The sequence below is a fragment of the Muntiacus reevesi genome, chromosome 22, assembly GCF_963930625.1.
Source record: "Muntiacus reevesi chromosome 22, mMunRee1.1, whole genome shotgun sequence".
In the NCBI taxonomy this organism is placed as follows: Eukaryota; Metazoa; Chordata; class Mammalia; order Artiodactyla; family Cervidae; genus Muntiacus; species Muntiacus reevesi.
Genome location: NC_089270.1, coordinates 14,676,053 through 14,701,300, shown reverse-complemented (window position 1 = coordinate 14,701,300; position 25,248 = coordinate 14,676,053). Strand labels below are relative to the sequence as shown.

Here is a 25,248-nt window from a genome sequence, read left to right as displayed (position 1 = left end):
GGAGGAGGAAGTGGAGATTCTTCTTGCCTGGAGAATCCCATGGACAGAGGAGCCTGCGGGCTACAGTCCACGGGGCTGCAAAGAGTCGGACATGACTGAGCACATGTGCATGAGCAGCATAGTAGATCCATAGTCTGAACCGCAGGCTGAGAGGTGACATGTTGAGCTGACCAAAAAGCTCATTCAAGTTTTCCATAAGCTCTTAGGGAAAACACGAATGAACTTTTTGGTCAGCCCACTATGTTTGAAGAAAAATAGTGTGAGCTTTTGTTTGATCTTCTAAAACTTACGCTGACAGAGAACCATTGGGGTTTCTTTAAAAGCTATAATGCCAGTGAAGACCACATTGATAATGTTGGCCCCATGTATTGATTTCACGGATCAGTGCCTCCTGAGAGTTTTTAAAGTTTCACATTTGACCTTCATACCAACCCTGCAAAGTGGTTAGGATTGGTAATATTATCCCTTCATTGCCACGAGGAGATAGTCCCAGAGAAGTTGAACCTTAGCCAGCATCGCAAGACCCGATCCTCAGCGGAGCCAGAACTAGGATCCAAGATCTCTTGGCCGCCTTCATCAGCATGCTGCCTCTGTGCTCCCTGCAGTTCTGGTTAGTGATAACTAAGCCTTTTTTGAGAACAGCATTGTTTAAAAAAGTGCTGCTCTGTTGAAACTTGAGAGACTTAAAACACAATATTGCCAGAGCCCCGTGGTCTCAGCGGTGAGGTATATTTCTTCCATCTGCCTCTTTTTAGCTTATTAAAACAAACTGTGTCATGCTTAGGGGACATTTACTGACATCTTTTATTTTGGTATCAGTGCATTTCCTTAGGATTACACAATGTCATTCCAGGAAGAGTGAGAAATCAGACCGAGGCCAGCATCGCTGCTTTTGCTGGTCTAGAGTACCCACAGTAGTAAGAAGCAGTTCTTTGCACAAGCCCAAGGGAAACGGTACTCTTTGAAAAATGGTTTTGGTTTTGCATATGACAACTGGCATGGTATACCCCTCTCCTTAAATACTAGTATATTTGTGTCTGGCCTGAAGTTGAAGTTTTGGGGACAGTCATGTAGCAATATTAGAAAGGCGGGCCCAGTCACTTGAGTGCACTGTGTAACCCCGGACATGTAAGTTAGTTTCTTTAGAATTTAGTGTTCATTTTTATAAGTGGGGTAATACCACAAGATTGATGTGAGAATTAAGAGTGTTATACAGAATTCCCTCAGATTTTTATTTCATTTTTCAGCATCTGTATTGAGGGATGTATCTACAGTTGATGAGTACATTTCGTGTCTTAACTTTTTCCCCTGCAAAGCTAATGATGGTGCATCTTGTAACAGATGGTATCAAATGGAGGAAATAATATTGGGTTGGCCAAAAAGCTCGTTTGGGTTTTTCCATATTTCTGTAACATGTTATGAAATAATATGAGTTTAATGCAGTAACAAGTACAGTGTGTATTCAGTAAGGAGCTACTGTTTTTTAAGTTGAGTAGGATTTTGGTTCCTATGTTAAGGCCATACTCCCTGGGAAAGTGAGGGCTCCATCGGGAGGTCTGTCTATATAAAGGACCCCCAGATGTGTGAGGGCTTTCCATGTGGTGCTAGTGGTAAATAACCCACCTGCCGGAGTGGGGAGACTTAAGAGACCCAGGTTCTACCCCTGGATCAGGAAGATCCCATGGAGGAGGGCATGGCAACCCACCCCAGTATTCTTGCCTGGAGAATCCCGTGGACAGAGGAACCTGGAAGGCTACAGTCCGTAGAGTCACAGAGTCAGACCCGACTGAAGCAACTTAACATACACGCAAACACACAGATGTATAGAGTAGCTAAGTTGGTCTCCTCTGCTGCTGCTGCTAAGTCGCTTCAGTCGTGTCTGACTCTGTGCGACCCCATAGACAGCAGCCCACCAGGTTCTCCCGTCCCTGGGATCCTCCAGGCAAGAACACTGGAGTGGGTTGCCATTTCCTTCTGCAATGCATGACAATGAAAAGTGAAAGTGAAGCTGCTCAGTCGTGTCCGACTCTTAGCGACCCCATGGACCGCAGCCCACCAGGCTCCTCCGTCCATGGGATTTTCCAGGCAAGAGGACTGGAGTGGGGTGCCATTGCCTTCTCCTGGTCTCCTCGAGGAACCTAGATATCGAGGGTGGGAGGCTGCTGTGTGATTTGGGGGGTAAGTGCTAAGGTCAGTGTTCCTGCCCCAGAAGGAGAAGTAGACAGGGAAGAACCCACACACTAGAGCTTCTGCATTCATGCAGTTAGCGTTAATTTTTGTTGTTGCTGCTTTTAATCACCTCTTGTTCTTTGAGGAAATCTCACCTAACGATGTCCAGCCTGAACTTGGCCGTGCTTCAGAGAGGTCGCTTGTTTACTCTTTGGCCCCAGTGTTAAAGGGAGAGCCTGGATTCTCTGAGCAGGGGCGGCAGGACTCAGCTGGATACGCTGTGGGCAAAGTGGATTTCAAGGAAGGGGATTAAGCCATAATGCTTTGTTGAAGCACTCCTCCCTTTTTGGAAAGCCTCCTTCCAGTGGCAGACTTGGAGGTGCCAAGTTGTACTTTTTAAAAACAAGGCAGCCTGTCCGTATAGGTCTTTCTTTGCGAGCACAGCTGAAATACCTACTGTACTCTAGTTTAAGAGACTTTCATTTGGGTCAGGGAAGAGGGGAGATACCAGCTCGGGTAGATGGGGCGTATTAATAAAATGGGCTCACATGATACAGGCGATTTTGTAGCCAACCCTCTTTAAATAAAGCTTTAAAGCACGCTTTGGTACACACAACAGTATTTAGAGATAAAAGGGCATTAACTCTCACTCTCTCACACTCTTGAATGGCTCAGTGTGGATATGGGGGGACGGGGGAGAGAAAAATATAAAGCGAGTGTGGTAGAATGCCAGCATTTAGAGAATCCAAGTGAAGGGTTTGTGGGATTTTTTTTTTTTTTTTTTTACTGTCTTTGTTATTTTCTCCATGAGTGTGAAATTCTTTCTAAAGAAAAAGTTGAAAATATCTTGAGCGTCTTTCCATGCCAGCACATGCATTTACATCATTTGATCTTGGCTAAGAGTTGATGGCTTGAGTAATATTACAAAGATCAGAAAGTCTTTTAGTCTTCTGACATAGCTGCTTCCTGATTCCATTCTGTTCAAAGCAGTGGGCAAGAGTTTTCTGCCCTCATTTCAACTGTGCTTCACTATTTCATTGATTGCCAGATTTTTTAATTAATATTTTAAAAATTGAAATATAGTTGACTTACAGTGTTGTGTTAATTTCTGCTGTATAGCAAAGTGACTTAGTTATATATATACACACACACACACACACGTTTTCTTTTTTAATATTCTTTTCCCTTATGATTCATCATAGAATATTGAATATAGTTCTCTCTGCTATACAGTAGGACCTTGTTGCTTATCCATTCTGTATATAATAGTTTACACCTGCTAACTCCAACCTCCCACCCCATCCTTCCACCAGCTGCCTCCCCGCTGATTGCCAGATATTTTATTTATTTTCCTTTCTTATTTTTGGATGCGCTCGGTCTTTGTTGCTGTGAGTGGATTTCCTCCAGTTTCTCTAGCCCCAGGGAGCAGGGGCACCTCTCTAGTTGGGATGCCCAGGATTCTCTTGGTGCAGAGCATGGGCTCTAGGACGAGAGGGCTCAGTAGCTGTGGTACACGGACTCAGTTGCCCCACAGCATGTGGGATATTCCCAGGCCAGAGATCGAGCCCGTTTCCCCTGCATTTTCAGGCGGATTCTTAACCACTGGACCGCCAGCAAAGTCCTGCCAGATATTTTAATTGAATTCTCATTCCAGCGGCAGAAAGGATGGCGGCAACTATTTAACCAGAGTCAGTAGTCGTCTGCTTTGTTCTGTTGATTTCACTTCAATTCCTAATTGTTATTGTTCCTAATGACACATGTGAAAAATTGAAACCATGGGATATAATTGCATGTTTTACCCTCAGGTCACAACAGCATTCATTTGTTTCTGACGTTTGTGCTGTAATATTTGGTCCAGCTTTTAGACGTTCCTTAATAGTCTTGAAAAATGAAAACTGAATAAGCAAGTCCTCTTGTTAACATGCACAGTGCCTAAGGGCAGGTCCGGTTGGGCCTGACTCTGACTTATCTCCTAACTTTCAGACCCCTACCTCGAAAATGGCAAATTGCAAATGTTTCAATAAAACTGGCTCTGTGAAATTTACATGTTTTAAAACCAGACCCAGGCAGGTCAAATTGCATTTGAAATTTGACGTGTCCACTAGATTCAATTCCAGGACAATGTGAATGCTATATGCGCTTTTCCTTTTCCTTAAGGAAACAGGAATGAGGAAAATGGTGGATTAATAAACCCCAGATCAGGAATTAGTGACCAGTGCCATATTAAATTACACTCGAATGAAAACGAGAACCCTGAGAAGAACCCACTTCCTTCTACACTCGGGCTGTGAGGCAAACGGACCAACTAACAGGGACGAGCAGCACTTTCTGCACCACAGGGGCAGGAAAGGCGTGTGTATTGTTGGGTGGGGGTGCGGGGGGTGGGGGTGTATAGGAGGGTTTGCCCAGGGCACTTGGCTCATCAGTTGACATAGAAAGTTGCTATTCCATTTGAAAACCATAAAGTCGGGGAATTTGTTCCATATCTCTAGTTAAGGAAAAAGAGTTTTTTTTTTTTTAATATTTTACTTTTCTATTGTCTTTGCACTTTATAAAGATTGGGAAGTGACATTTCCTAAACACTGCGGTTGTGACATACTAGCAATAGGAGCTGTCATTTGTTTACCCAGGAGTAAGCAAGAGGGTCTTTGCTCTAAGAAGCTAGGTAATCTCTCTCCTTAGGGTCTGTCTCTGGGGCAACATTGTGTGTGTGTGTGTGTGTGTGTGTGTGTGTGTGTGTGTGTGTGTGTGTGTGTCTACAGATGGAAATGCTGACTTCAAGTAGGGCTGCTGCTAAGTCACTTCAGTCATGTCCGACTCTGTGTGATCCCATAGACGGCAGCCCACCAGGTTCCCCCGTCCCTGGGATTCTCCAGGCAAGAACACTGGAGTGGGTTGCCATTTCCTTCTCCAATGTGTGAAAGTGAAAAGTGAAACTGAAGTCGCTCAGTCGTGTCTGACTCTTAGCATTCAACTTTAAGACTTATTTTTGGCAGACTCTCACCGTAAAATCTGTGCTTGATTGGAGTCTGACTTCCTTACTGTGGGCTCAATAAGACATTCAGGATGATCACCATCTTTGTGTTCATGTAACTTGGCTCAGCGGACAAATGTTGCTGCAAAGCAGCAAAATTACACGTTTTCTCTTTCTGCCTCCACTCCTGTTACATCTATTATTCCCCTAGATTCACTAATGTACTCGTTGTCTTTAATGTACACATGTTCCATCAGAAGCTCTTGACCTGCGGGTCACAATTCATCTGTCATTGTCTCCAGCAGAACCCTTTTTTTCACAATTAGGTCAGGTTTATCTCTGGTTTTATCTCATCTAGAATGTGAAGTTTCTCATACTTAGCTATTAGTAGTAATAAAAGGGGGGCCATGGGGTGATTCTCCTTACAAGAAGTGTTGCTAGAAGTGCTAATAGCATCCACTAATACCAGCACTTTAGTTGTTTTTTGTTTGTGTGCTAATCTTTGTTTTATTTGCTAATCTTTTTCTTGCTTTTCCCTTACAGCAGACCTACTCCAATGAAGTCCATTGTGTTGAAGAGATTCTGAAGGTGAGTTGATTGATAATTATTCCTTGCTTGAAGACACACTTAAGTAGGCAGACATATATTCATTTTCTTTGACTTGAATGAACAGTTGATATTCTGAACTCCTTTAAACAGCTCGCCTCCTCCCTATCATACCTCCCAAGGCAAATTAACCAGAATAATAAGAAAGGGAGGCTTAGGAAACCATCGGACTCTCTGACGGATTTTAATTGATATGAACTCTATCTACAAACTTCAAGACATTTGAACCAGAGTTTTTGGACCTCTCCCTCAGGCTTTTCTGATAAAAAACTCAAGGGAATCAGTCGCCAACACTCCCACCCCTTACCCCCCTAACCCCCCAGAGAGGAGACTCCCTGTGTTGCTGCAGTGGGAGGCACCCCAGGTTAAGGAATGCTTGATTTTCACCTCTTGGTGTTTTATAGGGGACACATCATCGGTGCGGGCCCATCTTCAATGAGACCGTGAATTTTTTAAAGGGATAAAAAGAAAAACAGAAAGTATATGGACATCTTTAGACCTCCCTTGAAAGGGTTATTTTTTGCTCTTGTTGATTGAGACCATGCTAGGAATATTTGTGCTGCCTCTACAAATACATCATTGAAGCCATCATCCATTCGTTCAGTTTTCCTTGCACACGGATGACAAATTCCTTCTAGAATTCAACTCCAGGGGAAAAAAATTCTCCTCATGAACCAGCATGCTTTCTTTTTATCAGAGAATTATACAAACTGTTATGTTTCCCATTTTGGCTTTAATTTCCAGGAAATTTAGAGCTAAATTTAATGCTGAAGTTCAGTAGCTATAATAACTGAGAGTTTTGTTTATTTCTCATTCCTCCTCTCTAGTGTTTAATTTTCTTCCATGTCACTTTTAGTGATACTCTCACTTTATCTTTTACTATAATGTTTCTGAATTTTGGTTGGTTTCTTTTTTAAGTAGAAGAAAAGTGACACTTGTACCTATTAAACTTTTATCTCTACTGTATACTTTTTTCCCTCAAAATATATGTTTACCCAGTTATTTTTGGCTTAATTTTTCATTGTAAAGTATTAAGTGAGTTGGTGCTGAAACCAGTAATTAAGTGTATTGGTTACCTTCTCATTTGTACAATTTTTGACAAATGTGGTATCTAACCAAATGTTTGGGAGACAGTTCCATTAGTTTTGTTTTTGCTGTCTTTGGTCCCCTACTTTTATAGTTAGAATTTTCTAAGAAATACCTCTAAGGAAACATACTTTGTACTGGCTGAAAATGAGAATTTTTTGCCAATCAGCAAATAAGTACTAATAAGTACTCTTGATTGGGCTTTTGTTCTATCTTTTCCTCTGGTATTTTTGAAATTCTTTGGTAAGATGAGTCATAAAAGTAGTACATGTCTTAGTTGTAAAATATGACCTTAGCATTTTCTCTGAAATTGTGTGTGATTTGTTCCATGGTTGTTTCAAAAGTAAATGCAACAGTACTGATTATTCGTCTCCTGCATGTGTCAGATGCTTCTCTTGTGTTTTGATGCGCTATGTGAGTTGTCAAGTCCTTTATGTAAGGTGATGGTATTAGACCATCAGGCGAGCACTTTTAATTTAATAAACTCGTCCATCCTCCCTCGCCTCTCTGCCAACATCACGTTAATGGGTTCTTGCTTACCTGGAAATCCTTGAAAGTGGATGGTTAATGCAAGCCACGGGTGAGTGTGTTCATTTGGAGATCATAATAGAGAAAGTAAACTGCAGGCTATGCTGGTTGAAGAGGGGCATGGATGGGCCTCTTGGGTCGCCGGACTTCGGTTTCCTCCTGAGTGAAGTGACAGCCCCAGGCTGGTAGATAGTAGATGACTCCAGGGTCAAATGCAGCTCTCTCTTTGTTGTCCATCCAGATAACTTCCCTCTGCCTAGTGGTTCCTGTTCTTATCTCCTACCAGTAATTTACGAAGACTGCCAGGAATCCTAACAAAGATCTTCCCGACGGGTGATAGAAACAGTAACTAGTCCCCGATATTGTTTGGTTCTCCGGTAGAAATACTAAGAGTAGAAGTCTTTTACTGAAGGGGCGGTGGTAACCTGTGACTCGAGCAGACCGGCAGGGTGAGAAATAGACAGACTCTACCAGAAACCGGGGATTGGTTATCAGCAAGGGTCCAGACGGGGATGGTGCACTCACTGGGCATGTGAAACGGCTCAGGTTTTCCACTTCTAGTGCCACAGCCTGGAGAGCCTTTTGGGGAAGTTTCTGCAGTGTTTTTTTTTTTTTTTTTTTTTTACATTATCTCAGTGCAGCATTCCAGGGACACTGGTCCAGTGAGTGGTAGCGCCATGATTTGTTCACTCATTCATTTATTCAGCAAGTATCTGTGAAGACACACATACTTTTCTCAGCACTAGAATAAATGCCATAGGAATAGGAATCCCTTCCTCTCGTGAAGATCATGGTGGGGGAAGATAAATATGTAAGTGTCAGCTGTTGGTAAGTGCTGTGAGTTTTAGAGCAGGCAAGTGAATGGATGAGAAAGCAGAGGAAAGAGGGCAGAAGCCTTGAGGTGAGAGCAGGTCGGCGTATTAGAGGAGCGGTGAGTCTGGAGCAAAATGAACAGGGTGGAGGGTGGGGGGAGATAGGAGCAATGGCACCTGGAAGGTCAGGAGCGAAGCAGGTGCTCAGTGACTTACTCCCATTCACGTGATAAGCCATTGGTGAAGCAGGGGGTTAATTCAGGGCCCAGCGATTCTGGGCAGCCTCCTCTCCTTATGGCCCCAATCCTCCTAAGGCCTCACTTCTTGTAAGCTCAGCGTTTAGGGAAGTATATAAATTCTTTTCACACTCCCAGCAAACCACTTAAGGCCTGAAAGAGTTTACACACTTTTCCAACTGCCTAATTTAATAGTTGGGAGCAGCCTTAGGCACTGAGAGCACAATGGCTGTTTCTTGGGAATCACTGGTGACTAAAAGTCATAGACACTGTTGGGATTCTAAAGAAATTCTTGGAAGACCGAAGGGTGGTACTTTCAGACGCCTCAGTTATTACATGTTCTTACATCATAACCGTTGTTTTTATGGTCCCACACCTTCAAGTATAGTCGGATAAATAAAGCAGCAGGAAACTCTTTGGTGCAGTATTGAAGTTCTTTAAAATCTAGGCTTTTAATTAAAAGATGTAGTGCTTTTAATTGCTTTCTCTGATCATATATTCCAACACTTTATTTTTGTTTCTTTGGTTTATGGTTTTCTTCTTTGTCTTTGGCCACATAGCCTGTGGGATCTTAGTTTCCCAACCAGGGATCAAACCTGTGTCCCCTACTGTGAAAACAGAGTCTTCTTTTTCTTTAAATGGTACATTAAAAAAGAAAAAAACTTTTTGTTTAGTGTTGGGATATAGCCAATTATCAATGTTGTGGTAGTTTTAGTTGGACAGCAAAGGGACACAGCCATACACATACATGGATCCATTCTCCCCCAAACTTCCCACCCATGCAGACTGCCACATGACATTAAGCAGAGTTCCATGAAAGCTTAGAGGGTGGACCACCTGGCAAGTCCCTCCAGCACTTTATACTTTGGAAAAAGAACGGATCTTCGCCTGCCTATTCCTGGGAACTGAGGCTTGGAGCACGCAAACCCCTGAGGTTAACCTGAGCAGCAGAGTCAAGAGAGTTAAGATCCATTCTGGGACTTTGGCTCCAGAGCTGTTACTCTTTCCATTCTATTTTCATTTCGATTTCCTCTTTTGTACTGAACAATGGTTAGTCAAGTGAGCCAGGGCGTGATATCACCTTTAACAAAAATTCCTGAAGCCAACATCGGTTACTTTGCTTGTCACTGTGCCAGGTGCTTTATGTCTGTCCTGGGCCTCTGCAACCTGAGGGCAGCTGCAGGGCCTGGTGGGGAGGATATGGGTGGAGGTGGGCAGTGGGGATACTTGCCTCCAGCTCCATCTCCAGGTGTCACAAGCATCAGATGGCATTTCTAGGGGAGATGGAGAGGCTGGTCAGCACTGGGGTAAAAGCACAGTGCCTTGAACAGGTGAGGTAACACGGCGTCATCTGGGGGCCCCAGCCTACTACTGGAGGGTTGCCTGCAGACCTTCAGCCAGTTTTCCCGGCAGGTCTGGCCCATGTGGGGATGGATTTCTTTCTCTTAGAACGGCTGAGACGGGGCCGTTCCCTGCACTCGCAGCTCTCAGCTTCCTGGGGGACCTGCCCCTGACATTTTAGACCTCGTTTTTCTCAGCTGTGAAAGGAAAGGTCTGGTGGTAATCTCCAGTGGCTGTTTGAACTCTTGAACAAAGTGTGTGCATGCATATGTGTTGTGTGTGCATATTTGCAATTAGACACCTTTCATCTGACATTTTGTTTCTCATTTTTAAAAAATTATTTTTAATTGGGGGATAATTGCTTTACAGTCTTGTGTTAGTGTCTGCCATACAACAGCGTGAATCAGCCAGAGGTGTACAGATGTCCCCTCCCTCCTGAAGCCCCCTCCCACCCACCCCACGCCTCTAGGTTGTCACAGACCCACTCGTTTTTTAGCAAGTGAATGAGCTTAGAAAAACAGGACTCATGTCAAGAGAAACGTATTAATTTGTAAAACAAATCTTGCTTGCATGTAAACAGTGAATAGAAATGAAACTTCTGTTAATGGAAAGGGCCAGTCGCTTTTTAACGCCTTCTCTGCAAAAGTTCTTATGTCCTAATAATGTGTACCAGGGAAGGGTCAAATCCATTAAAACTCTCCCAAGTGGAACAAGTGACCTGAATTACTTGTTTGCTTAAGTCAAACAGGAAAGTTCTTCTTCCTTTGAACTTAAATAATTCCAGGAAATGCAATAAAGACGCTGAGGGAGAAAGAAAGCATTGAGACAGGACTGAGTGTTCGTAGTTACATAAGCCAGTAACACCTACTACCTACCGTTTTTTATGCTTCATGCTGCTCAGAATGTTCAGACCATTCATGTTCTGTGCTCTTGTTTTTCTTCTTCAAACTGATCTCTTTTTAGTTTTGTTTGTTGGAGAGCTTCAGCTTTTGAACAGAGCCCACCAAGTAGGAATTTTTTTTTTCAAGTCACTGAAATAACTTTTAAGATTTTGCTTTCCATTTACCATCACTCCACTGTGCATTCCGTTTAAAAAGTTGACTTAAGTAGCAATAAATGTTCTATTTATAATTTACTTTTTCTTCCCGTTCCAAATCTCTTTCCAGGAAATGACCCACTCATGGCCTCCTCCTTTGACAGCAATACACACGCCTAGTACAGCTGAGCCCTCCAAATTTCCTTTTCCCACAAAGGTAATTCCTTACGAGTCTAGCAGGCACTGCATCCACACCAGTGACAAGGTCTGAAGTATTGCTGTGTGCTGGATTAATCAAGTACTATTTGTTGAACTCTTTAGAGACTAGGTTAACATTGCAATTAATTTAGCTCCTAAAGTGCTTCCTAATGCTTTCAAATGCTTCTTCACTCTTCAGTTATGTCAATAAGAACGTCTTACATGTGTGTAGGATTTTGTAGAGTATGAAAGTAATCAAGACTTTATAATAAATTCTTTTTTTTTTTTTTTTTAAGAGTCTTTTCTTTAGGGGGAACAACAGAGGTACAGGGGGAAAAGTGAGGTGGCATGTCTGTTTCCTACTTCAGAATTTAGGTACATACAGACACACTTTTACACTTGTCATACCTCCTGCATTGCTTAAAAGTTTAATGTGATCAGCTACATTTGTGGTGGTTTTAATAGCAAGGTAAATTGCCGACTTACAAGATTCTGTTGAAGTATTTGTGAACAATATATTAAAAACATTGCCCTTTTTTTTGGTTTTTGTTTTTGTACTTTTGGATAACCTTCAGAATATAGAAATGTCACCTCAGATATTGTTGACATATTATCACTATTCCTTTCCATGATGTCATTGAGATTTTAATGTACCCAAACCAGAATTTGCCATGTTAGATACTAAACATATTTTCTAATGATAATTTTTTTCTTAAAAAATATAATTCATTATTGATTTTAAGGTAAAACATTATATTTTGGAAGGGAAAATGAACTCTAGGGAACAGCAGAAGACATAAAACCCATTTTATGTAAAAATTAGATTTATCAGCATTGATCAGATTCAGCAGTGGCACAACCTTGGATTTACAAACCTTAATATTTTATTAACTAGGGATTTTCATTTTTCTTTCTAGGATTCTCAGCATATCAGTTCTGCAGTCTCAAACCAAAGTAAGTAAATATGTGGAACTGATTATGGCATTGGAGAATAAAGCATGTTTTTTACTGTTTTAATATAGAAAACATTCATGGAAAATGATGAGGTTAACCTCAGCAGAGATGAGGTTAAAGCTGGGAAGGGCAAATATAACGCTGTTCTCTAGGTGGAATTTCAGATTAACGCGGAGAGTTAATGAAAGTGTCTTACTAAAGTACCTAACAAATATAATTTGGCATTACCTGACATGCGATCAATATCTTGAGAATGACTCTAAAAGCATTGTTACCCAGGAATTGTATAAAAGAACAGATTGGAGTATTTTCTGTGTTTCTTGTGTTTATTTTAAACAAAAGAAATTTCTGCAAGGAAGCGAACACACAGCTTCTTTAGACCTTCTGTATATAATGGCCATATAATTCTTTCTTGGTTCTTTAAAATGGATTGTAAATACTGGAGAATTCAGGAGGAAACAGAACCTTAACTGCATCTAGCCTTTCTCTTCATCCATAACCCTTTGGTTCACTAAATGCTTTGTTTCCCAACTATGTCCAAGGCATTTCAAGCCTTACAAACATGACTGATGCACTTCCAGTCATTTAGTTCATCAGCATGTGGTGAGTGCCCAAGCTACGATGCATTGGTCTCCACAGGGCTTAGGGAGACCAAAGTAAGGTGTGGTGTGTCTATATGTGTGAGAGAAGGTTGTCATAGGTACTCCATGAAGGTAACTCTTCAGATCTCTCCATCTCGTTCTTTTCCCTCACTTATATTTTCCCCTTGATTATCCAGTTGTTTCAATTGCAAGGATTTGAGGAGAACAAAAGAGATGAGGAAAAACAAGAAGTGGAAAAGTCTTCCTCTAGAATAGGGGAAGCTATAGCCTAAGAGTCAAATCTGTTGTCCAGCTAGTTTTTATAAAGAAGGTTTTATTAGGACACAGCCATGCTCATTCATTTATTATTATGTCCCATGCTATAGAGCAAGCAAAGTTTAAAATAGTTACCATCAGACCTTTACAGAAAAAGTTTGCTACTCCCTGTTCTACAGATACTGAGTAAGACCTTGTAAATAATTCCTAACTAAATTTCCCCCAAATGCAGAGATATGGACCTGACCATCTTGCATGGCATTGGGGAGATTGGGAAATCTTTGTTTCTCAACCTCTTGGCAGCCTATCCAAAGATAGATTACAAGTGAAGTGGCACAGCTCAGCCGTGGGCAGGACTGCTGTGTACCCCTGTCCTTGCTCCTCCACCCCCCAACTCCCCCCCGCCACACCTTCTAGGGCTGCCAGTCATGCATATTATATGCCTTCTACTGAGTCACTCATAGCTTGCATGATTGCTACCTCCTGGTTTAAAAAGACCCTGTGTTCCTTTAAATTGTGTGATTTCTCCTTTTAGCAAAGTACAGTTGAACTTGGCCAGGGGTGGAGGCCCTCCAGGCCTGTGGAATAGTGTAGGCTGAGTCCTCCTTGCCCTGATGAGAAGTTTTCAGATGCTGGCAGGTCTTCTGTAGGTCTGGGCTCAGCAAATGCTTGTTACCTTGGGGTCTTCTATGCTGCTGTCATTTTGTCTATGGGTTCTGGAAAGCTGGTTTACCCCTGTGAGCATGTGGGTGGGTGTGGGGGAAGGCGCTAATCGGACCCGAGAGGGGTCTGGTTGTGTGTTGCTTTAAGATGGAGTGGAGTATGTGCAGATAATAGCTTTCAGCAAAGTGAAGTGTGACATCTGTTTCTCAAAGTATGCCCAACAAGCAAATTCAAATTTCATGAAAATTTTTGCAGTCTGTAGAGAATGAAGTGGTAAAGAGCCCGTTTGCAAAGGCAGGAGACAAAAGAGACGGGAGTTTGATCCCTGGGTCAGGAAGATCCCTTAGAGGTGGGCACAGCAACCCACTCCAGTATTCTTGCCTGGAGAATCCCATGAACAGAGGAGCCTGGTGAGCTGCAGTCCATGGGGTCACAAAAGATTCAGACATGACTGAAGCGATTTAGCATGCACGCACACAGAGAATGAAGTATATCCCATATATACATCCCTGTATGTCCCAGGATTTATGTCCACATGTGCAAAAAACACAGCTGCTTGAGGATTACCAGAGCCTCATGGAGCTTAGGACCTGGTCAGGATGTCTGTGTGGGAGCCTGTGTGCGTGGACTTTAGCCCCTTTAATTTGTAATCCTAGCCCTAATTTGCTAGCCAGAAGGGGAAATGATCTAAAAATACCAGGTAAGAGCTGCTGCCCCCATGAGGACGAAGCCCTGAACTGCAGTTACTCAAGGGTCTCCTGGGCCATTTGTGGTTACTCTGCTCCTGCTTCTGAAAGGCACCCATGTTGCCATTCAGCTTCTGTATCAGGGCCAGACACAGACACGTCTCCCAGCTGCTCTCCATTCTCTACACTTAACATTTCCTCTTCCTTGCTGGGTTATGTCAGGTGGCACCAGCAGGTTACTCTTCCTGAGAAACTGTTGTATCGCGCCCTGGTGGCGCCTCAAAGTATTAATGTCCCATATGGCCCTTGGAGCCCTCTGACCTCCCCAGGGCCCCTCGTGCTGCCCTCCACACACTCTGCACCCCAGCCTTGCCCTTCCTCATCTGCACCATTTCAGTTGCTCCCGCCTTTCCTGCCTTCGCTCACATTGTCTCTTCTGCCCGAGGCCCACCTTCACCCTTATCTCCCTCTTGCCCGCAGTCATTTCTGCTAAAAAATCTCACCCATCCTTTGCAACACACACAATTAATTTTCTTTCTTTTCTGATTTGCCTTCTTTCATCACGACCAATGGAGTGATGAATCTCTAGATTCCCAGGACGTTTCATTTAGATGATGGGTTTGTGTACTGATCTCTCACTGCCTAGGGTTGTAGATGCCTGTTCCTGTTTGCTGTCCCTCAGTCAGCTGTACGCTCATCGAGGACAGGGGCAAATGTCTTGAGCATCTTGGTGTCTAAAAGGCAATATGTGACCAGCAGTTGAATGAATGAATCGGGGGTGTTGAAAGATGGGGGGATAGGTGGGAGCACAGGCAGCCAAAGACAGAGGCTGTGAAAGAAAGTGCTAGCAAATCACTGATGGATGTGTGACATCAAACCAGGTGGGGTGGCGTCAGGGTGCGGTGGGGTCGGCTGGCAGGGTAGTACTCAGGGTTTTCCAGTTCTGAGCAAGCCCGCTCTCAAGGTGTAACATAAATGTTATTTTATAATAGCTCTCTGTTGACAAAATTTAAGTGTACTAAGTGTTTAGGTGAAAAGGTGGTGGGGAAATAGCAGGAAAAAAAAGGGGGGGATTTATAACTAACAGTCTCGAATTTGTCATTATGCTCGTCTGATCATTTTTTCCTCCTCTACAGAACAATATGATACATCTTCAAAAGCTCACAGTAATTCTCAGCAGGGAACATCGTAAGTAACATGCTTTTGTTTATTAAGTTTATAACGTTATAATTTCCCATGTAAATCTGTTGCTTAGATTTTTTCCCCCCCTTGCTTTCAAAAGATGACTCATAAAACACTGCTGAGTTGTGATGGGAAGAAATGACCTACATTTCTATTGGGGTTACGTTTTCCCGTTGAAAGTTTAGGCACCTTAAACGTTTGCTAAGGGGTTTTCTCAAAAAGAAAGGCATTTGAGCCGTTATTTACATGTTAACTCTGGAAAATAGAAGGTTTTAGCTTTATAAATTTCAGTCTTAAATAGCTTTAGCTTTTGGAAGCAAATCTGGGGGGATGTGCACAGTTTCAGATTTTCTGCCACTTTTTTGGCCTCATTTTAACTAATAAAGAATGTCTTGCTGCCCAGCTGTTCTTTATTAAGGCCAAGTAAGTCCAGATATGTTTGGGGTTTTTGAAACAGTTGAAACTACATAGTAGAGATTTTTAAACCAGCATTTTGACCTAATTTGTCATTTCTTGGTGGTATTGAAGTAATAATTCTTTTCATGACTAGCAGTGGTTCAGCTAGTGAGTGAGGAGATCTTTCTCGCCTCAGATGTTTGATCAGTTACTAACACAGCATTGCTTGTCTCCGAGGACTTCAACTTTCTTCTTATTTTAAGGCCTAGTATTTGTCCCATGCATTTTTGGAAGGCGGTGCTGTGCTGGGTTGAGTATTTTGGAAACTGTATAGTTGAGGCAAAGAGGTTGTTTTCTGTCTTCACCATGACTGAATATGAGACTGGGTAAAATAACTATTTCCAGTGCCCCGTCCTCGATGTAGTTACTTTGACTTCTTGATGGTAAAGTAAGAAAAAAAATAGTTTGGTTTTTTTTGTTGTTGTTTTTTGTTGTTGAAAAGAAAATTTTATTATAGTTTCCAGGTTGGATTTGGGTGTATAATAAAAACCTGTTGATGAATTTTTGCTTTATTCTTCTTTACTAGAAAAAAAATTAACCCTATGTTAGTTATTCTTGGCCTTTTTGTTGTTGTTGTGTTTGCCTTTTCTTTTTCCCTTTCTTTTCGCTTAAAGATAAATTTGTTTTTACTCCTGCGTTCTGCTGCTCGAGAATCACCACCTTAAATTGCATTTAGAGGTGCGGGTGGTTGGTTAAGCCAGTTGATGGCTGGTGAGGGAACGACAGCACACCTCCAGGGACCACACTCACACTTGGAATAACCGTGTGGATGCTCTGTGAGTTCCCTCAAGCTCTACACCTTGTTCTCTTGGTGTGATGGTTGGTAGTAAAGCTGCATAGACCATAAGAGGGTCCAGCTAATGTCTTTATTGGGGGCAGCGAGAGAGGGAAGGCAAGTTGAAGCGCTTGCAACCCTATAAGAACTGGGCAATAAGAGCAGAGACCAGGAGCTCCCTACGGAGCAGAGCGAGCGGGGGCAGCTACACCAAAGGACGGAAGGGGCTGTGTCCTCGGCCGGTGTGCAGAGGGAGAAAGGCAGCTGGGTCTGACCCTGTCCGAGCTGCTCCTGCCCACTCGGGTTTCCATCCGCTTTCAGACTGAGGTCGTTCGTAGGGACTCAGCATTTTCTCTGACCATGTTGCTACTCGGGGTTGCTCTCCTGATGAAGTGAGTTAAACCACTGAAATCAGAGGTGTCTGCAACTTTATAACAGATGCGCTCATATCCTGTGACACGTGTAGTGTTTTCTCTATTTTTTAATTTGAAAAATTTTAAATAATTTACATGTATATTTATTTTTTGGCTGTACTGGGTCTTCGTAGCTGTGGAAGGGCTTTCTCTAGTTGCAGCGAGCAGGGGCTGCTCTCTAGTTGTGGTACCTAGGCTTCTCCCTGCCGTGGCTTCTCATCGCAGAGCATGGACTCTACGGCACTCGGGCTCAAATGTTGAGGTGCACCGGCTTCGTTGCCCCGTGGCATGTGGAATCTTCCCGGACCAGGGATTGAACCTGTGTCCCCTGCGTTGGCAGGCGGCTTCTAAACCACTGGACCACTGGGGAAGTCCCTGTAGTGTTTTCTGGATAAAAACTATTGCTTTGCCATGTATAAAATTAACCTGGAGAAGAACATTTGTTTTGATCCTAATAGATTTGGAGAAGGGAGGAAAGCAGGGTCTGGTGCAGGTAGAGAGAACAAGAGGGATGTAGGAGAGAGAAGTCTTTAGGCTGGATGAATATGGTGGGTTGTATGCCCAGGGGGTTGGCAGTGTTGATTAGTGCCGACATGAAATGTCCCAATGGGGAAAAGATTCACTTTTACGGAGATTGGATGACAGCCAAGTCCCAGTTAACTCTGTGGAGTGCAAGTGTTGTTTCAGAGTTAGTATGGCCGATCTCTTAGCGCTCACAGGCTCATTTGATCTTGTGTCAGCCTGAGGTTCTTTGACAAGCAGTTAAACTGTCTGAATGGCACAGAGCCTGGCAGGGAGACCGTCTAATGCACTTTGAATGTCAGGAAAGAAGATGTTAATTTCAGGGTCATTTGTACTTTGGTTTTAAAAATCAATCTAGGCCTTAATACTTTTTCTTTCAGAGTTCCTAGTACTTGGGTCTCCTTGCAAAAGTGGAATGGTGCTTATAAAAGGGGAACAGAGGACCTGGTACTGGAGAATAAGCTGTGGAGAGTCTGTGTTAACTTTTAACATCTGTCCAGACTTGGCAGTAGCCAGGTGGTAGAAGAATGTAGGTGTGACAGAAATGTCTTGAATCCGTTACTTTTAATCTCTGTAGTTGAAACTCTAGTTAGCTGTCAAGTGATGAATTCGTTCTACCACGCACCACTGGGGCGGGATTAGCTAGGAATCCAATGCTATTTGCTCCCAAGTTTAGGGGAGGGGATGTTGATTTAAGGGCTCCTAGCTTTGGAATTCTCTGCCTTTCTAAGACTTAGGTCTGTTGAGTTCTCAGGGCACAGTACAAAGTATTTTCTTTTTCTCTTATGCCCTTTGGGCTTCCCAGGTGGCTCAGGGATAAAGAATCTGCCTGCCAAGCAGGAGGCATAGGTGCAGTCCCTGGGTCAGGAAGATCCCCTGGAGGAGGGCATGGCAACCCACTCCAGTATTCTTGCCTGGAGTATCCCCATGGAAAGAGGAGCCTGGTGGGCTACTGTCCATGGGGTCACAGAGAGTTGGCTATGACTTAATAACAACAGCAACATTATTTCCTTCATGTGTGTGATCGTGGGTAGTACATTCAGACGCAGTTTCCTAGTACCAGTGCTTTTGCCAGCCTCTCAAAAGGGATAACGTGCTAATGTTTTAGAAATTATACAGCAGTTGATGGGCATTGTTGTGACTGGCTTGCTTCTCCTTCCCGCCCTCTACCTCCCCCCACATCACCAAGTCCTGACAGATGGTGCCCTCCTTTATGCTTGTTTTTGCTGCAGAAATCATCAGTTAGAGAGAGAAGTGAGCAATTACAGCAATTTTAAAAAATAATTTTTAAATATATTTATTTATGACTGTGCTGGGTCTTTATAGCTGCACGGCATGTGGGATCTTCCTGGATCCAGGGATCAGACCCATGTCTCCTGCATTGGCAGGTAGATTCTTTACCACTGAGTCGCCAGGGAAGCCCAGCAATTTGAAATTTTTATCACTTACTCGGAACATCTCTTTTCACATGAGGGGAAGCGTTTGAATCTGAAGACTGGGATTGGGATTGTCCTGGAAGTTTGATCGGGGTTCACTGGTGGCTCAGATGGTAAAGTATGCATCTGCCAATGCAGGAGACCCAGGGTTCAATCCCTGGGTTTGGAAGATCCCCTGGAGAAGGGAATGGCAACCCATTCCAGTATTCTGGCCTGGAAAATTCCATGGACAGAGGAGCCTGGCATGCTACTGTCCATAAAGTCCCAAAGTGACACAACTGAGTGACTAACACTTTCACTTATATGTGTGTGTGTGTGTGTGTATATATGTAAAACTGAATTACTTTGCTGAACAGCAGAAATTAACACAACATTATAAGTCAGCTGAACTTGAGTTAACAAAAAGTTTGTGCTTTATGAAGGTGTCTCACCTGAGATCTTTATTTCAGTTGACAGCTCTGACTTAAAGGGCTATTTGCTGATAAATATTTGGAAGAAGTATTAATAGTAGAAGTTACCCTAAGGGGCTAAACTTATAAATTATTTGTCCTTGCGAGTATACCCCTGTCCCTTATTCACAGTTCTTCAGCTCTTTGGAAAACAAGGAACATATATTTGTGCTGCTCAGTGATACATTTGTATGTCTACCTAAACCTTCAGCTTTGCAGAATGGAAATAAAGAGCTTTTCACTAATAATAATAATTCTTGGTTCTCAAATATCTGGCCTTGCTAGAAAAAGATGCACTCTGTTTTTATTCCCAACTGAATAAGTAATTGTGAATCCAAAGTTACTGGTATTCATAATTATTTTAGTGACCTAGATATCGAAGAAAATGTTCTGTTTCTCAAGAGAAAAAAGTAGAGGTATTAAATGAAAGAGAATAAGGAATATATTGTGTTTTTTTTTAAAATGAATTACTATTAGCCATGCTGTGGAAGATGTGAGAATTTATAATACTGGATACTGAAAATTTCCGTGCTTGGGTGAAAGCAACCAAGTGGTCATTCTGAACAGTGTTTGAAAAATTTGCTTATTTCAGAATTACAGTTACCGGAACACATAAATCAATATTTGGAAAACGGTAAAACTCCCAAATGCAGAAGCACCTCTTTTCATGGTAGAATTACAGTCTTTTGGAATAGCCACTTTAATTCTTGGATTTCTGGCTTTAGTAGACCATATTCTAGGATCTCATGCAGGACAATATTTAACTTAACATTGTATGCAAATTTATGCTAGGGACTTGCATAATATTGAAGGGATATTCTGGTGAAGCCATGAAATGGAACACATGTATGTATTTTTATACTAACTTTTTGGCTGTGCTGGGTCTTCATTGCTGTGCATGGGCTTCTCATTGCAATAGCTTCTCTTGTTTCAGAGCACAGGCTGTAGGCACATGGGCTTCAGTAGTTGTGGCATGTGGGCCAGTAGTTGCCCCAAGGCATGTGGACTCCTCTCGGACCAGTAATTGAACCCGTGTCCCCTGATTTGGCAGATGGATTCTTAACCACTGGACCACCAGGGAAGTCCAAAGCATCTTTTAAATAATTATAAAAAATACTGCTGAAGTGCTGGACAATCATCTCCAAAGTATTCCCCTTGGATCTATATATATTTCTCAAATGATGGCTTGAACTATTCTGGGAGCACCCCTTTATGATAATACATACTTGGTCTTAGACCAAAGGTCAAATGAAATGGACAAGAAGAATAAGTTTATCAAGTGCCTGTTGTACAGTAGGTGTTACGTAAATGAGTTTGTTTATGTTCTGCATAAGAAAAATCATTCTCATTCTTTAACATGCTTTGACCCCAATTATATAAATATTATTCTCTGGGCTTGGTGCCAGGCAATTTGGAGATGCTTCCAAAAGTTGCCTCCATTCATCCATTCAGTACTTAATTCTTAAACACATGCTGTGTGGCTGGTGCTTGGGGAAACAGGAGTCAATAAGATAAAGCCCTTGTCTTCCATGCCTTGTAACTAAATGCAGGTGGCATATAATACAAACTGGGTGATGTGATAGGGACAGGCTTGAGGAGGCATTTGGGGTGGTGATGGTGTTGATACTTCTGGGAGGCTCAGGAAAGTGTCTCAGAGAAGGTGGCATTTGATCTGGAACCTGAATGGTGAGAGGGAGGCAGATAATACTTGCCACCTTAAAATGGGCTTGATGGGCTGCAGGCTCTGAAGGCATTTGGGAGCCAAGGAAGTCAACCCAGAACGTTCACTGAAGGAATGATGCTGAGGGAAAAGACTCTGATGTTGCGTGAGATTGATGGCAAAAGGAGAAGGGGCCAGCAGAGGATGAGGTTGCTAGATAGCATCACTGACTCAATGGACATGAATTTGAGCAAACCAGAAGAGAGCGGAGGACAGAAGAGCCAGGCGTGCTACAGTCCATGGAGTTTCAAAGAGTCAGACATGGCTGAGTGACTGAGCAGCAACAATTCGTATTGGAAGTGACTCAGTTCAGTTCAGTCCCTCAGTCGTGTCTGACTCTTTGCAACCCCATGGATTGCAGCACACCAGGCTTCCCTGTCCATCACCAACTCCCGGAGCTTGCTCAGACTCACGTTCATCGAGTCAGTGATGCCATCTAACCACCCCATCCTCTGTCATCCCCTTCTCCTGCCTTCAATCTTTCCTAGCATCAGGGTCTTTTTCAATGAGTCAGCTCTTCACATCAGGTGGCCAAAGGATTGGAGTTTCAGCTTCATCATCAGTCCTTCCAATGAACACTCAGGACTGATTTCCTTTAGGATTGACTGGTTGGATCTCCAAGGGACACTCAAGAGTCTTCTCCAACACCACAATTCAAAAGCATCAATTCTTCAGCGCTCAGCTTTCTGTATAGTCCAACTCTCACATCCATACGTGACTACTGGAAAAAGCATAGCTTTGACTAGACAGTCCTTTGTCAGCAAAGTAATGTCTCTGCTTTTTTAATGTGCTGTCTAGGGTCTAGTGGAAGTGACTACTCTGAAGTAATTATTTGCGTATGGAAGACATGACTTCAAGGGTGTCCTTAAGGGACTGTTTAAGTCTTATTTTTAATCATAGTGCTAATTTACTCAAGTGACCCCAGAGTTTGCCTACTCAGCCACCCTGCAGAGGCCTCCAAGGCCTTCCATAACCTATAACCTACCTCTTCACCTCCTCCTGTATGCGCCCCCAACACCCCGAACTCACACACATACTTCCCACTCTGGCCACATTGGCCTTGCTCCTGTTTTCTGTGTCCTAATCACCCTCCCCCATTCCTTGCACTGTGTTCCCTCCTCCTTTCAGTTCCTTCCTTGGATGTCATCCCTTTATCAGTACAGTCTTCCCTAACTAACCTGATGTAGAAGAACAACCCATGCCCATCTTTCTCTTTTATGCTTTTCTCCCCTCTGCAGGCTTGTTATACATTGAGGAAGAATGTAGTTTGGTTACTTACCTGCCTCCCCTGGGCTCTGAGTGCACAAGACAGGGATTTCTGTCTGCTTAGAGTTGTATTCTTAAAGTCCAGAGCAGAGCCTGGCACATAGTGAATACTCAGTAAATATAGAAGGAAAAAACATTGCACATAAACTTGATTAAATACCTATAAGCAATGTTTAATAGAATATCATTTTCAGTAATCTTTTTTCTAGATTTTGTTTCCAGTTGCCTAGTATGTTATCTTGTGCTGGTATCTTACTTATCATACTTAATGACTTAATCTTATTTATTAACTTCAGTGGGTTTCCCTGGTGGCTCAGACGGTAAAGAATCTGCTTGCAATACAGACCTGGGTTTGATCCCTGGATTGGGAAGATCCCCTGGAGAAGGGAATGGCTATGCACTCCAGTATTCTTGCCTGGAGAATCCCATGGATGGAAGAACATATCTGGCTGTGGTCCATAGGGTCACAGAGAATCGGACATGATGGAGCTATTAACACACACAGACTTCGACTTCTCCCTCATTTATATCCAAGTGATTTTTCTCATGTCCTTGTTTGACTTCAGAAAATCTTCACTTCATCTGTGGAGCTTAAATAATCTTTCCCACCTCTAGCTATAATTTTTGCCTTATTTACCTTAAGGTCACACACTACAGTGAATCATGTATCCAGTCACTTTTCTCTGTTAGCCCACCATCTCCCATAGACGACGGTCTCTTCATAAACTTGAATTCTGCCAATTACTGTCACCATTTGGAGAGTCTCCCCTTTTATATTGTGTCACAGTGTCTTAGGGGCTCCACTTTTTCATTTTTTAAAAATTTATGGTATGTGGAGCCCTCTAAATAACTTGTCACCTCCCATCACCTGCTGCACAAAGCATTTGGAGTCCTGATTTCTGCACGTCACCAAAAAAGAAATCAAATCCTGATGTAACTTAAACATTTGGGAAATATGAGAATTGTGCAGGTTTACACGTTCTCACATGCTCATTAGTGGCTTTTGAAAAGTACATATCAGTTCATTTGCCATTGTGGGCACACCTCATGCCAGGGTTGTGACTTATTAATCGCAAGCAACTACTTTGAGCTTGCCTTCACTTGCTCTTTTCCAAATCAAAGGTATGGCCCGATCATAGGAAATGTTAAGCCAAGAAATCAGTGTACTGAAAGAGTTTGGGGTTCTGAATTAAGATGTTACAGCATATTGGCAGTTGAAGCTTTGGGTAAGCCTAGTACTAAGGGATAGTAAAAGAATAAAGGCTTGTCTGGTGTGTCTTCACACAGTAACCAGCCGGCTCTGAGCTGCTGAAGCATGCCTGCTGGAACCTGTATGCAGCGCTTTCAGCTTTGCAGAACAGCTGTCTGAGGAATGCATTTGTACAAAGGGGTTTGAAGATTGTTTGTAACCGATCATGTAAAGTGCGGTTAAACCTACATGGTAGTTCAAAGAGTCGCTTCACCTGAGCATTCGCTTTTGAACAGTACCAGGCCTGGCCATATGCTTCCATATGCTTTGAAATAACTTTTTTTTCCCCCCCTTGAAGTTTGGAAATGAAATTCGTTATTTGACCAGTTTAAATAGTATGTAAACCAGTCCATCCTAAAGGAAAATCAGTCCTGAATATTCATTGAAAGGACTGATGCTGAAGCTGGAACTCCCATACTTTGGCCACCTGATGCAAAGAACTGACTCATTTGAAAAGATCCTGATGCTGGGAAAGATTGAGGGCAGGAGGAGAATAGTGTATTCATTTTACTCCAGCAGTATAGTTCTTACTTTCTTTTAAACTTGAGTCTTTCTCTCAGTGGCTTCTGGCACTTCGTTTTCATTCCCTCAGTTAGGTTTTTTAACCACTGTCCTATGTTGGCCAGAGCTAGGAGATGGCATCCAATGAAATGGCTTTTGCATGCCAGCTCCCGCATATAACCAACTTCATGATTTTAGGCAAGTTAGGTGACTATTCTGAGCTGTTTCCTCATCCCTTAGGATGTGAGGGGGTGATCAGAGCCAGCCCATGGGGATGTGCATAGAATGAGTGCAAGTTCAGATCACAGAAAGGACACAGCTATGTGGTACTGTTACTTAATCAGCAAAAGGGAAGCTGTCCATTCACCCAGTTTCTTAGGCTGCCTACTAAGTTCTAGATAAAATATGAAGGCGAAAATGACTTGATCCTCCCTCAGAAAAGCTTACAGTTCAGTATGGCCCTCGGGTCTTACGTTTCTTAACTTAGGTTTATTGGTATGAAGGAGGCTAGATCTAAGAGGTTTGCTTGTCTTTTAGTTGGTGCAAAGGTGCTCACCCAGATGTGCTATAATTTGTCATCTTTACATTCAAAAACCAGTCTATTGCATATATCAATAGAGTATAGTATATGAAGCATAGTATAGTAATTTATCTTATATGAATATCCTAAAACATAACTGGTATGATAATTTAGTGATATGCATGGTCTCAAATTCAGGTATTTGTGGCACAAGTAGGGGAGTTTAGCAACTGATCCCTTTAAACTTAACACCTTTACCTGTCCTCAAGTAGCATTGTTTCCCAACTATGTAGATTCTTTTTTAAAAAATTATAATGGCATTGATGTTTAATTTTCTATATTAACAAACCTTAGTCATGTTTTTTAACTAACCTTTTTTCTTTTTAGAGATGCAATATATGTTTGTTATCCGAAATTTGAGAAAAATATCTCTTCCCCCACTACTGATTTATATTGAGCTACCCATCGCTAATGATAGAATAAACCTTGGTTTCTGGAAGATTCTATGGCTACTGTTGGCTCAGTTGCAAGACATAATACATTATGTCTGCCTACTCTTGTGTCAAATAAATGATGCCCATGAATTTTGACTAAGTGAAATGTTGAATTGACC

At 42.5% G+C, this 25,248-nt stretch overlaps 1 protein-coding gene across 7 annotated transcripts in view; it reads left to right on the top strand.

Annotated features, from left to right (window-relative positions):
* Window positions 1-25,248, top strand: part of AFF1 (ALF transcription elongation factor 1) — a 197,990-nt gene that overhangs the window by 133,184 nt on the left and 39,558 nt on the right. For 6 of the 7 annotated variants that reach the window (XM_065914631.1, XM_065914630.1, XM_065914635.1 and 3 more), the window contains 4 exons: window positions 5,687-5,731; window positions 10,919-11,005; window positions 11,904-11,940; window positions 15,283-15,334. In XM_065914631.1, the coding sequence (XP_065770703.1) occupies window positions 5,687-5,731; window positions 10,919-11,005; window positions 11,904-11,940; window positions 15,283-15,334 (221 nt within the window). The remainder of the gene's footprint in view (window positions 1-5,686; window positions 5,732-10,918; window positions 11,006-11,903; window positions 11,941-15,282; window positions 15,335-25,248) is intronic. The other variant, XM_065914632.1, reaches the window with a different exon arrangement.